General features: G+C 42.7%; 1 protein-coding gene across 2 annotated transcripts; it reads left to right on the forward strand.

The window, feature by feature from the left end:
• Positions 1–692: 692 nt before the first annotated feature.
• TAGLN3 (transgelin 3) lies at positions 693–12,799 on the forward strand. 2 transcript variants are annotated; one of them, XM_074899008.1, is made up of 5 exons: positions 693–1,017; positions 1,488–1,669; positions 2,515–2,689; positions 8,034–8,136; positions 12,241–12,799. In XM_074899008.1, exons 2-5 carry the CDS (start codon positions 1,490–1,492, stop codon positions 12,380–12,382), a joined length of 600 nt encoding a protein of 199 aa, XP_074755109.1. In that variant the 5' UTR covers positions 693–1,017; positions 1,488–1,489; the 3' UTR covers positions 12,383–12,799. The 2 variants fall into 2 exon arrangements, with proteins under 2 accessions (XP_074755109.1, XP_074755099.1); XM_074898998.1 differs by having other exon boundaries at positions 694–1,065.
• The last annotated feature ends 615 nt before the right edge of the window (positions 12,800–13,414 follow it).

Genomic DNA, 13,414 nt, shown 5'->3' on the forward strand with positions numbered 1-13,414 from the left:
CATAGCAGGGTAGATAGTACAGCATGGGTGAAAGATATTTGACAAACTCTGGTGCAACTCAGAGAGGAGCAAAATGATTTTATTTAGTAAAGGATAGATCTGTGCAAATGAGACCAGAAGAAAAGTCTGTCTTAACTCTCCTTCTCTCCCCTCCCACCACTGCAGTGGTATAATCAAAATTTAAACTACCGTACATGGACATAGCTCCCTTGCTGTCATTGGAGGTATGCTGACTCATACCAGCAAAAAATATGATCCTTGTGCTTTCTAGTAGGTTTGCTAGTTTTTGGTGATTTTCCTTTGTTTTCAGTGGCCCAAGTTGTTTTCTTGGGACACAATTGCCCTATTTGATAGCCTAGTATATACTAAATATAGGGTGGCGATAATATTCTACTACCTGCCTTCTCTTCCTTGACTTTTCATTCTATTGTGCCCTTGCTGAAACTTTATCAGCATTTGAACAAGGAGGAGGAGAAATTATTTTTCACACTGTAAGCCTGTTGACATCGTGACACAGAATGGAGAAAAAGGTTTTGCTTCTGCTTTGTGATTAAAAATAAACAAGATGTAGTAATTCGTTACCTTTGTTTAACGGAGTGAAGTCTGTTAAAGTTCCCGTATTTGTATTTCTAACTATCTGGCACTGGGATGCTTGGTGCAGTTTGGGTCGATGCAGACTAGGTGGAGTAAAACAGAGCCTGTAGGGTGAACAGCGCAAGGCTGAGGAAACATGCATGAAAACAGACTGCAGATGGGCGAGATAAACAGGATCCCCAGGCTGTGACTGAGTAGGCAGGCCTCTTTAATGGCTCTTAGCAACGCCCCTGCTTTGACCCTCCTCATATGTGAGGAAAATCAAATCAATACACTGTTCTTCAAACCACGATGCTGCAGCAGCAGCAGGGCATTGTGGCAGCCTTCGTCTCTTAAATTCACCAACGCTTTTCAGTTCGCTGATCTCTGGATATCCATCGCTGCATCTCTGCTGAGGAAGAGCCTGACTGCATCTTTAATCAGGTTGCTTGAGCTCCCATGTACAACCTTCTTCCTATTAGCAAGTATTAGGTAGGCAATTTTAAAGTGCTTTTCGATTTGTAGGCAGCTTTAACACTGATCTGAGTACTCTATTTGTATTCTCTCTAAACATAACAGAAGCCTCTCTTTAAAACCTACTCAGTTTTAAATCTTGCTCTTCTGTTATTGTGCTTGGGCGGATGAGGGGACTGCCGGTGTTTGCTTCTTTTTAAATACAAATGTTGTAGCTGATTTGTGCTTTTGGAAGAGGATATTCCCTTGTTGATCCCTCCCCTGTTCTGCAGAACAGCTATAGCTGGTGCCATACAGTTACTTTCAGTGTTGATGAACATCTGTTCAACTGTAACGTATAGTGCAGGCTGCTCACTCTTTTATTCTTTAATTTTCTGGTGCATACTCCAAAGCTGCAGATCAGGACTCTACCCACTAAGGAAATTCTGCTTTGGTTCCAGAGATGGCTAACAGAGGACCAAGCTATGGCTTAAGCCGAGAAGTTCAGGAAAAGATTGAACAGAAATATGACCCGGAATTAGAGTCTAGGCTGGTGAACTGGATTATTGTACAGTGTGGAGAACAGATAGAGCACCCTCCTCCTGGAAGGCAACATTTTCAGACCTGGTTGATGGATGGAACGGTAAGTGTTTTATCTAATTGTGTACTTGCATGGGTTTATATGCCCAGTGTCCTTATTTTTTGTCTTTGTCTAGCTAAATTGGCCAGAGCTTATGGCCAGTGCAGAAATATGTATCTTTGTTTCTGATTTATTTCCTTTTGATCAGGAGTCTTAATCTTAGAAGATAATTATTCTACTAGTGTACTGGAATTAGTACAGTCCTTATGATTCTTATGAGTCATGCATTCTATATATGAGTGTGACTCATTCCTTCAGCACTTTTTCTCATACAGTTAAATGAGATCTGTTTTAAAATCAGATGTATACTTTTCTCTTTAAGAAATAATCAGTGTTGACAGGGAGAGGTGAAGAGATATCGAAAATCTGAAGGATTGGATTATGTCATAACTGTTGTCTTCTTGGGAATAATTCTGTAGCTAAAACATTGTATTCCATTGGTTTATTGAAAACAGGCAGATGCTGCTGTTTGCAGTGGGCTGTAAGAATACGCTAATCGTTGAATCTCTGCCAAAGTGACTTTAACAATATTTCAATTGACATTGCTTATTTTTTTGGCTCGGGCATGTGGTTTCTTCTCTGTCGGTTGTTATATAATCTTTACCAGTGATTGCTTTGTTGTTTCTAGTGGATTAGGATTTATATGGTGAGGCTATTGCCATCAGTTGATGAAAGCTTTAATGCATTTCTAATATACTTTGATTACTATCAATTCACTTTGCTTTTAACTGAAGAAATTATGTCCCTGACAGAAACCGGCCAGGTCAAAAGCATTTTGCAGCATGTGCAGAAATTGCCTTCTAGTTTGGTGACTGCTTTCTAATTTTGTTTCTGTATTTATCTCTCAGCTGTTATGCAAGTTAATAAACAGTTTACATCCGAAGGGAAACGAGCCCATTGCAAAGATCTCTGAATCAAAAATGGCTTTCAAGCAGATGGAACAAATTTCTCAGTTCTTAAAAGCTGCTGAAATCTACGGAGTAAGAACAACAGATATTTTCCAGACAGTGGATTTATGGGAAGGTAAAAATAATAAACTAGAAGTCAGCTTGGAGTCTTCATTTTACTTTGCTTTGATGTGTTGTAATTGTGCATTTTGTCTAAGGCATATTCTCTAATGTAATTATCTTTTGTTTCTGTTTGCCTTACCTCATTACCATGTTCTTCCGGTGCTGCATTATCTCCTCTGAGGGATTTATATTACCCTGAGGGCATAATGGAGCCCTTCCAAGCTCATGTGTTATCCAAAACCCCATCATTCTGATAGAAATCCACAGACATAATAAAACAAATGTTCTTTATGCTAATTATTTCCAAGTAAATAGCTTCTAATAGCAAATATGGAGATCCCTTATTTTCTGGTGACAAGATTTTATTGCAGTTTTCAAATTATAAGCAAAGCCTAAATTAGCTCTATAAAATGCATTCCCAGGAGCATATATACCTCTGTGAAGCTGATGAGGCTCATTTATGACTAGCAAGAAGCAAAACTCATTGCTAACACCATGTCAGCTGAGCATCTCTCTCTAAGGATACAGTCTTTTAAGAGAGGTCACTATGGCAACAGCAAAAAAATTCAGAGTGCCCCTGTAGTTTTGCAGTAACCCAGGTGAAGGCTATCTCCATCCCATGCTCAAAATGGAAGCTGCGTGATGTAGTTCCTGAAGAGCTGAGTCATTTGTGCGTTCGTATGTGGCTGGTTTTGCCCACTTCTGCGGTGATGCATCCCTTCCCAGTGCTATAGGCAAATACACTGTATGTCCTGTATCCCTCTGGACAAGGTGATGCAAAACTCTTTGTGTGAGGGCTCAGAGCAAGGACAGCTGTAGGGTAGTGACAGGCAAGTGTGAAAGGGTCAAAAATCTGCCATGAGAATGAAACAGTGGAAAGAGAAAAACAATCCATTGAGAAAGCTGGTCAAAATAGTTTGTGTAGGAACACACATGGAGCAATAAACAGTGGAGTCTGTATTCATAGACGGTCAGGATATGTGGAAGGGATGACTACTCTGAAGGACAGCTTGAGGAGTGAAAGACTAGGGAGCTCTTTGTGGATGGCATAGAAGGGAAGGAGATACTGACAGCTGGAGTGACTGGGATCTGTAATTTTCTCAGGGTGACAGATTTGCTTGAAAAATCCTAACTTTGGGCACAAGGGCAGGACGATTTCTTCCAGCTCAGGCTTTAGTGTTCATCCCAGCTACCTTTGAATGTCTTAAATGAAGGGATTTTCACTTTCCTGGAGTAACACCCTCTTCCTCTCTCTCCCCCCCCCCCCCCCCCCCCCCCCCCCCCCCTCCAGCCTAGCAGGCTATTATTGAAAGAGAAACTCCATCTATCTTGTAAGGGATGATAATAGGTCATTTCAGATGCTGTTCTTTGCAGTCTTTTGCATCTCATAATGGCTTCATACCACTCAAATGAAAGTATGGTACATTGATCCTTAATGATGAAAAGGACTTGCTTTGAAGACAAAAAGCTCCTAATGATGGTGGCAATCTCCTCATTTCTCTTCCTTTCACTCATCACCTTTTCTCAACAGATATAAGGAAAAAGCTAGTAACTTCCAGAGGACAGGAAGTCAAAACACAACTCACAACCTAGGAGGGACACATACAAGACTTTTCTCCGATGTTATTTTAGGACTTCCCACAACTAATCTGTCTCCTCACTTTCCCACTCCCTTTTCATCCCTCCTGCTGCTCATTTCAGTGCTGAGATGAAACAGTATGTCTCTCCAGCAGTGAGTCACTGCAAGCTTTTTGTGTCTAACCATAACTCTGACCTCTAGCATCTGTGCTGCTTCAGGGCTGAGTTGTCTGAACCTGGATGCATTAGCTGGAGAGGAGGAACAGTCTCTTTTTCACTATTTCATAGTTACAGCACTCCTACACTTCAAGCCTTAACCTCTTTAGAAAGAGAGGAGATGTCTATGTATGTTTATAGGGAAAGAAAAATATGTGTGACTGAAAAACAGCTTTTCTCTGACACTAATTGTTTTCCAAGAAATTTTGCTTTAAAATTCTGAGTAATGATTAATGGAAATGTTTTTGGATGCAGTCTGCTGTTGGCTGTTTCAAACTCAGTCCATCTGGTGCATTTTTCTTCATCTCTGCAGCTTCTTGGTCCAGGAGAAGTATCACCATTCTTTCGGTCCTTTCTGACTTAAACTTACTGAGCAGCCTTCCCTAATCCATGCCCAAGATATTATGTTCACTGTTTTTTACAGATACCTCCCCAGTAGATTTCCAGGCAGGTAAGAGGTGGTTGTACCTCTGAGTACTTGTTCAGCCTTTACAAAACAGCATTTGAGGAATACTATGCAGAGCAGTGCTCCATCTTTGAGTTTGAACCTTCCCCTTTCTGGACCTGGAGAAGGCAGCCTTCCAGCCAGGTTTCTCCCAGAGAAAGGCTCACCATAAAAAGTGACTAGAGGCCCCTTGTTCCTTGTACAGGCTGTGCCAAGATCCTCTACGAAGCTGTGGATATAGCTGCGCTATTCAGGGCACGCTGCAGGAGACACTGAAGATGCAGAAGAAATGCTGTCGGCGTGGGTCCCTGCAGCATGATTCAGGGATGCTGAGGCTGAGGGCCAGGCAGGCAGCCGCCGTGGCTCTGAGCGAGCAAGTATGGGAGCTGAGGGAAGGCACTGACCGCAATTTTCTTCAATGGCAGGGTCAAGCCTGGCTTCAGAGAATGTGCATTATCCCTTCTGTCAGGTGGCTGCAGCGCTAGGTGACTTTCTCAGTGGAAATTTAAAATTTTTCACAGCCCTTCTTATGGTCATGACCGAGCCCCTTGTATCCTTTGCTGGAAGAGGGCAAATGTCACAAGACCACACGGATTTGGGTTCTTCCCTCACCCACAGCACCCCTCATATGCAGCAAGGAGGCTCTGCAAAGCAGGGCCGTGGCCGTGGCTTTGTTTTGTCACGTGGCACTCGGCTCCCACTTGGTCTGTTTTTCCCCTGCAGCGTCTCCCACTCACCACTGACAAATAAAGCAGAGCCGAGCGCAGAGCGTGGGGGGGCTGCCAGATGGCTTCGCGAGGCCAATCATCATATTTTGCTACCCGCCTTTTGTTTCTTTTTCTTTTCTCTGCGCTTGCCGCCATTATTCAGCTCATTCACTTTTAAATCCTTCTTCACATCCCGCTTCATCCCAGTCAGTCACCATGCTCCTTGTTATATGGGAGGCAACCCAAGGACATTGTATGTGGCATCTGTTACAGCATATGGTACATCTGCTGCTCCGGGGAGCTCTGAGTGCCTCTGCCTCGCGCCCTTCCACGTGCACCTGTGTACATGCGCGTGTGGGATGTCAGTTCTTCAGCTGCCCTCTTCAGCAAGGACCCTGTCTGATGCATTTTTGTGTTAACAAATACAGTTAAAACGAGGATTCTGGATGGCTGACAATTGATTTTTCTGAGCAAATGGTCCCCTGCAGATAGGATTGCTATGAACTTTAACAGGCTGTACGACAGCCACAGTTGGAAGCTGCTAGATGTTTTCAGTTTTAGGGTGTCTTCCTCACCTCAGACGGTGTGTTACGTATTTAGGTTAGTGTGAACCAAAGCCCTGAACTGCATCTGCCTGTAATTAGGGTGATGCATAGCGTAAACACAGAACGTGCAATACTCGCTTCCCTCTACACTCCAGCTGGTCTACAGTGATTTTCATTAATATTGGTCCACTGGAGGTATTTCTGAAATCTGTTGTAATCAGCATGTCTCTAGTATCTCGTGTTTTTATTAATTAGTTATTATCCCATATATATAAAAGTGAATATCTTACAGTCAAAATCAGATCTGATAACTAGATAAATTATCCTAGGAAGGAGGAAGAACTGGAACAGAAAGAGAGAGAGGAGAATCATAGAAACACGGAAGGACTTCAGAAGAAGGGGGAGGCAAAAGGCAGACTTACAACAATTTACCACCTCACACAATTGGAAATATGTGCTGCAACTCATTTTTGCTAGAATGTTTTTCAAAAGTTAACATGTCTGGATTGGGTAATGAGTTAGAATCTGTCTGACTCCCTGCACTTTTACACCAAGTGACAAAGTCCAGGGGAAGAACCAAGAAAAAAGGAGCAATCTTAATTTTTAAAAAAAATTTCCACCTCTCTCTTGTTTCTGATTTGCTTGCTTGCTTGTTTGTTTGTTTGTTTTTTAAAATTCAGTGGCAGAATCAGCAAAAGATGTTGACCAAAAAATAAAATAGCAATTATCCTCATTTTGGAAAGAGAGACAAGAGGAGGGGATACAACTTGTAAATGCAAACCTCTATTGAAAATGAACTTTATATTTCAAAGATGTAAGGTGCTCTCTTGGAAACATGGTGAATTTTCAGCTAGGTGGAAGGCATGCCTCTAAGCAAGTGATAGGCAATTTCACCCTTCCCAATACAGATGGGCTAAATTATCCCCAGAGAAGCTTTTCTCTTGTTTATGCAGTGAACCTAAAGAACTGGTGATGACCAGATATGTAACTTTCACTTGACTGAAGATGAGATGAGCCCTGACTTCTTGAAATGAGGATTAAAGTGAGGTTACATAGGGAGGAAGCTGAAGAATGGTGGACTGGCTGGCAGGAGGCCCTGGCACAAGTTGCCCAGAGCAGCTGTGGCTGCCCCCTCCCTGGCAGTGTTCCAGGCCAGGCTGGACGGGGCTTTGAGCAACCTGGGCTAGTGGAAGGTGTCCCTGCCCATGGTCTTTAAGGTCCCTTCCAACCAAAACCATACTATGATTCTATGATTATTGGCAGCCTGAGAAAGGAAGCCAGTAGGGAGGATTTGGGAGGTGATTTGGTGGTTAAATTGGGAATGACTGATAAGAGTTAGCTGCACAGGAGCTCTCCAGGTTTGCTGTGATCTCTGTTAACACAGGGCAGTCTGGAGTTGCCAGGGGTTAAATGGTGGGATCAGTCTTACCAGTTTGCAGGTGAAGAAACTGAGACACAGCACTGTTATTTAACACACTGTTCTCCTTCAGCCATGTTTTACTGTGTATATTGCCATTCTTTGTACACCAAAGTGGTCTCTTCTTAGGAGAAAATTTTGCCAAAAGGATTGTCGAGAAGGACTTAAAATAGTATGGGGGGAGGCATTAAAACAGCTAGAAGCCTGGAAACCTGGAAGTGTCTGAATTGTTAAGTTTCATTTTAACGCTGTCCCTTTGGTGGCTTTCAAGCATGAGCTCTTGCATGTCAGTACCTCAATTTCAGCAATGGTAAAACAATATTTATAATGCAATTTTTCAGCAGAGCTGAGTGACTTAGTTAATACTCATAAACAGTCTTATTGGATGTGTCCCAAGCTATTTGTTGTGCAAGGATTTCTTATATTAATTTCGTTCTCTGGCTTTCTAGGGAAGGACATGGCAGCAGTGCAGAGAACCTTAATGGCTCTGGGCAGTTTGGCAGTCACCAAGGATGACGGCTGCTACAAAGGGGATCCATCCTGGTTTCACAGGTAAAGTCCAGAGCTTAGCTGCTCAGACCTGTCTTCCTTGGGAAGCTGGTAATATCATCTGCCCTAGGTTTTAAGAAAATTTATTTGGAAATGAAGGGAAGAATCTTTCCAAAGTTTCCTTGTAATGGGGAGACTTTTCTCTCTGGAGTCTAGAGAAGGGAAGCAAAGACCCAGCCAGGCAGCAACATTTTCTACCTTTCACTGGTTCCTGACTTTATCAGCATCACTGCTAGGCCCACATCTTACCACATCTTGTTGGCCTAAAGTTACAGCAGGGCTGCTGGGAAGGAGCCCTGTGGGAGCTGTGTAGTGCAGGCTTTTCTCATGGAGCTCTGCCGTCACACCACCTTACATGTCCCTCCTGTGCCGGAGATGGGACAGCACTACTGGTACCAGGACCAAGGAGCATTGCCCATGGCTTCAACTGTGGTTTCCTCCTTGAGGCGCCACTTTTGACATGTCTGTTAGAGGCTGTGTTGGTGTGGACGTGTGTGCACGTGCGTGGGGACCCCACTGGATGGCTGGCTTTTGGTAGTGCACACAGGATGGAGTGCAGCATCCTGCTCCAGGCACTTTCGTAGCATATCCATCCTGCTGTGTGAGGGACCCACAATGATCACTGAGGAAGAGATGTAATTCTCTTGTCCACTGATGTTATCCCTGACTCTTATTCCCTAGAAGGAGATCAATGATACTTAGGAAACTCAGCCACGAGTTTTGATGGCGTTCATCTATTTAGCAGCTTCTGCTAATCCTCTAGACCACTTATGAAGAAAAAGGAACGAAAATGGCAGCAGCCATGCAGATATTTGTGTCCTAAGAGTAGCTGGCAGGAAAAGCGTACTTTTGCCTCACATCAGATAACAGACAGTCTAATGAAGTCAAGGCTGTCATGGGTGTATGCAAACCCCCAGATAGTGACCCCTTTACTGAGCCTCTTTCCATTTTTCATCAAATCAAAAATGATTTCATTTCCTAGTAATCTTTTTTCTTGGGGAGTACCACTTATCTGTGAAGAATTCTCTGGTATAGCAAAGCTGTTTATTTTCTCTAAAACTCCATTTGTTTTGTCTAGGGAGGTTGAGAAGCAGGAACAGGAAGAAAAGGAAATCCTCCCACAGTTAGCCCTCCTGCCCCACAGGCATATTACTGACAGGAGATTCTGCCATCCAAAAGTATCTCTTACGCTGAAATGTCTGAGGCATGTTAGCAAAAAGAGTCTTGGCTACTTGTCTTTGGTTTCCTTGAATTTTCTGAGGCTCAGAAAAAGTAAAGCAAACTTCTCTTTCATTGTCTTAAACCTTGAACTGGTTTAACTGTGGTCTAAGGGAGACTTGAATTTTGAGTAACTGCAAACTCCTATGCATTCTTTATAGGAAATTACTTTAAATTAACTTAATACAGTGCACAAATAGATTTGTATTTATGGAATATAATTGGATTTAAAATTGGGTTCAAATCCAGTTTCATGCTTTAATATAAACCAGACGTGAAATCACTGCGACCCAGACAGTCTTATTTGTTTTATGTAACTAAAACGAAGTCCAGCACGGAAAAATTAATTTTCATCTGGACTCTTAATTGTGGGTGGGAACAGTTTTCATTGGCATAAATGAAGATGTGATCACCTTTCTTCTTCCCTAGCTGTCTGTCCTGCCCATACTGCCTGGATAGCCAATCCATAGCTATTGCAGCCCCTGAAATACCATTTTATAGCCACTGCCTTAAGAAAAACGGGTGTTATTTCTATAAGGAAATAACATATTGCAGGTCAGGAGCTGTTTTCTGAGTAGCTTTCCCATCCCTTCAGGCAGCTCAAGCCCCCTCACTGCCACCCAGTGTTAGTCATAAGTCAGGGCTTTCAGGCTGACCCTTAATCGCCTTCAGTTAGATTGAAAGAAGTCAAGAATAAATGGAGTAAGAGTATCCATGCAGGGATATACAGTGATTAAGATACCCCACACTTTAACTTTCTGTTGCCAGTACTTCTCACACCCAGTCCCACCACCCAATTCCTCCTTCCTTGCATGCCCTAGCAAGATTCATGGATCCATGGCTGTTTGTGTGGTAACCACAAGCACTGGGACAAAGTTGGAATAAAAAATTAACAGATCTGGTGGGCTCAGTTTGTGGTAAGGGTGGTGCCAGGTGATGGCACACAGGCCAAACAGCACCTGATGTAGTGTGAGACTTCCCTCACCTTTTTTTTCTACAGTCTAAGTTAAGGCCATTTCCACCAACCTAAAAGCAAAATGCAAGTATATGTTGTTATCTATAAGACCATCATATACTAAATGTGGTGCTTTGGATGGTAAAAATAACACTACGTGATCCAAACTGAATATGTAGTCAACTTTTATTTGCGTATCTAGGCTTCCCCTTAGTATCCCTTCTTTTTTCTTCTTTGCAGTTCTAATTTTTTTCCCTGTTCACTTTTCAACTTTCTGTGGATATACTCCACAACACAGATGAAAATTCTAGGAAGAAGAGTGGAAAAAAATAATAGAATGTGTTCCTGGGATTTTAATTAAAATAAAGGCAGACACAGTGAACCTGAGATTCAATTAGGTAATAGGAGTAGTTCTAAAAACATCCTCTGATTCCTGGCAGTAGTTCGATGCCCATGTAAGTATTCTGGAAAAGAAATTAAGCAGCAGTGAGAGGGGATTGCTTTCTGAGGCATTTTGCCTGCCTCCAAACCAGCATGCTTTCCGGCAAGAGCTGGGGGATCTGAGAGCCTGTGATGGGCGTCTACGAGACCTCTTACTAGTCTATACAGTAACACTGGAGACCCGTTCTGAAAAATGACAAGTCAGTAGTGGTTTCCTGTGGATCTTTCTCACCTTTCTGCTTTGCTGGGCTTTCATGCTGACATGGTTTCTTCTCCTGCAAGGTCCTGAACACCCTGAGCCCAGCGAAGAGTTTAAGAGCTTTTTTGGACTCAAGCCAGGGTGCTCAGCACAGTGCAGGATCAGCCCCTCACAGAGAGGATCATGTTGATGGTTTTCAATCACAGCAGGCACCTAATCTAGCATTCTCATCTAGTGGTGCAGTGGGGAGAAAAGGGGAGCTGTAACACGATGCCCTATATTGCAGGGTAACCTGATCCCAGGACAAACAGACACAGCAGAGAGAGACTGTACTTCAGTGGGAGTAGAGTCTGGTTGATTGAAAGCCTCCCTCAGTCTGGGGCTCTGCTGATTCATACGGCTCATTTGGTAGCAACAGACTGATCCTTCTCCCTTGTAGAAGATGTGTTTTCCCCACCTTGTATAAATGAAAGAGTGATCCAAGATGAACAGTTTCTCTTAAGGCAGTAGAGAACAAACTTTTGTGCTGCTTCTTAACTGCAACTTTGGCCCTCAGTGGTATTTTCAGGGAAAAGAGGCTCCTTTTAAACTCCAACAAAGGTTCATTGATCCAAGGGGCTTTTGAGACCGGGGACATTGAACAAAAGTGGTCAGTATGTTTTGACAGAAGATAAAGGACTGTCATACAGTTAAGACACAGGTGCAAAGAGCAAAGTCTATTGCTTAGAGGAGAGAGCTCTGGAAATGGCAACAGAACAATTGTTCTGTCCTGCAGACAGCCATCATTGACTCAGCGAAAATGAGCAAGTCGCTCCTCTGTCCCATTGTTTGTCTGGGTACATTCAGCTCTTATTTACTCCTCTGAGTTAAATTACACCAATTTGTTCTGTTGCTCTAATATCATCTTGTATTACAGCACAGGTAAGTGTCTCATTGATCAGATCCCATGGACTACAGCTGTTAAGAGCTATAGGACTTAACATCTGTTATATACAACACCACATAAATATTTTACCTGTCATAGCTGTTGGGGAAGTCCCTTGGGGTTCTGGAATAAGTGGTACAGTGAAAGTCTGAAGTGTTGCAGATTTGACGGGAGCATTACTTCTAACTTCAGGAAAGCAATTAGCCCAGCCAGTATTGTCCAGCCCATGGGACGGTGCAAATGAAATATTGCATTACAGGGGACACATCTGTTAACAGGAGCCAATTTCAGATTGCTTTTCATGATCCTCTGAGAATATGCAGAATAATGGTATGTGTGTATGTTGCTTTTTTGTTTGTATTTGGGCAGGAAAGCACAGCAGAATCGACGAGGATTTTCAGAAGAGCAGCTTCGTCAGGGACAGAATGTAATAGGCCTTCAGATGGGCAGCAATAAAGGAGCATCACAGTCGGGTATGACAGGCTATGGGATGCCAAGGCAGATTATCTAAAAGAATCTCTGTAGAGAAAACACTCCTTCTGCAGCATGGTCTGTTTAAAAAAAAAAAAAAAAAAAAAAAAAAAAAGAAAGAAAAAAAAGCTCATTAGTTCCCTTTCTGCCTGTTTTTTGATAGTTAGCGCTCTCTAAGGTTTGGGGTATTTTTGGTTTGGTTTGTTTTATTTGCAGCTGCAAGAGTTCATCTAGGAACTTGGGTTTTTGTGGTGGTGTGTGTCAGTTCACAGCACGTGCGCACTGCTGCCTCCTACTTTTCACTTCTGAACTATGCAAAGACAATTATTCTGTATTAATTTATTTGCGAAGTGTTATCTTCCATATTTGTCTCACACTGCACTTGTATTTCAACCAGTAACCTCTTCAATTCAGTGATGATATTGTTTGACCTAAGAATAAAGACAAATTAAAGACACCTCTTAGACTCGTTATTTAAAGGAAGTAAAGGCAATTTAAACCAATGACCACATGGTACAGTGCTGAGGAGTTAAAATGTTTTGAATGGTTGATCTATCTCATCTCTAACCCAGAGCCCTCTCTGCATTACTCCTTGCTATGTTGTTTACAGTCTATGTTACATGTTCAGTTGTAAAAGGGAGAAGACCTTGACACTGTGCAGGCACTGTTTAGCAACAGCCACCACATTGGTGTGTTACCAACCTCTTTATTCTCAAATCCAAAGCACAGCACCCTACAGGCTGCTGAGAAGAAAGTTAACTCCACCCCAGCCAGACTCAGTACACCCAGAGGCAGGTGAGGCTCCAAACTCCGGGATTTCTTCACCATGAAAGGGCAATCTGTCAGACAGAGGTGGGAACAGGCTTTACTTTGTGATAGTTGATACTGTATCAAACCAAATGAAAAACAAGGTGAGTTTTAAAGGCAAAGGAAGAAATTGAAGAAGAGTGCCAGACTGCTTTTCATCTGAAAAATGCCCACAGTTCAAATTCAAATACTCTGTTACATTTATTTGAGATGGGCCGTAAATGCGGCTGGTAGTTAATTTTGGGACTGTTTGCTGGAGGGTCGA

The sequence above is a fragment of the Athene noctua genome, chromosome 1 (assembly GCF_965140245.1).
Source record: "Athene noctua chromosome 1, bAthNoc1.hap1.1, whole genome shotgun sequence".
In the NCBI taxonomy this organism is placed as follows: domain Eukaryota; kingdom Metazoa; phylum Chordata; class Aves; order Strigiformes; family Strigidae; genus Athene; species Athene noctua.

What these genes read in the sequence shown, in the direction of transcription:
- TAGLN3 (XM_074899008.1), top strand. Translation starts at nt 1,490, where the DNA reads ATGGCTAACAGAGGACCAAGCTATGGCTTAAGCCGAGAAGTTCAGGAA. An exon ending in CCTGGTTGATGGATGGAACG is followed by an intron (nt 1,670 to 2,514) that starts GTAAGTGTTTTA and finishes TTTATCTCTCAG; the next exon opens with CTGTTATGCAAGTTAATAAA. An exon ending in GATCCATCCTGGTTTCACAG is followed by an intron (nt 8,137 to 12,240) that starts GTAAAGTCCAGA and finishes GTATTTGGGCAG; the next exon opens with GAAAGCACAGCAGAATCGAC.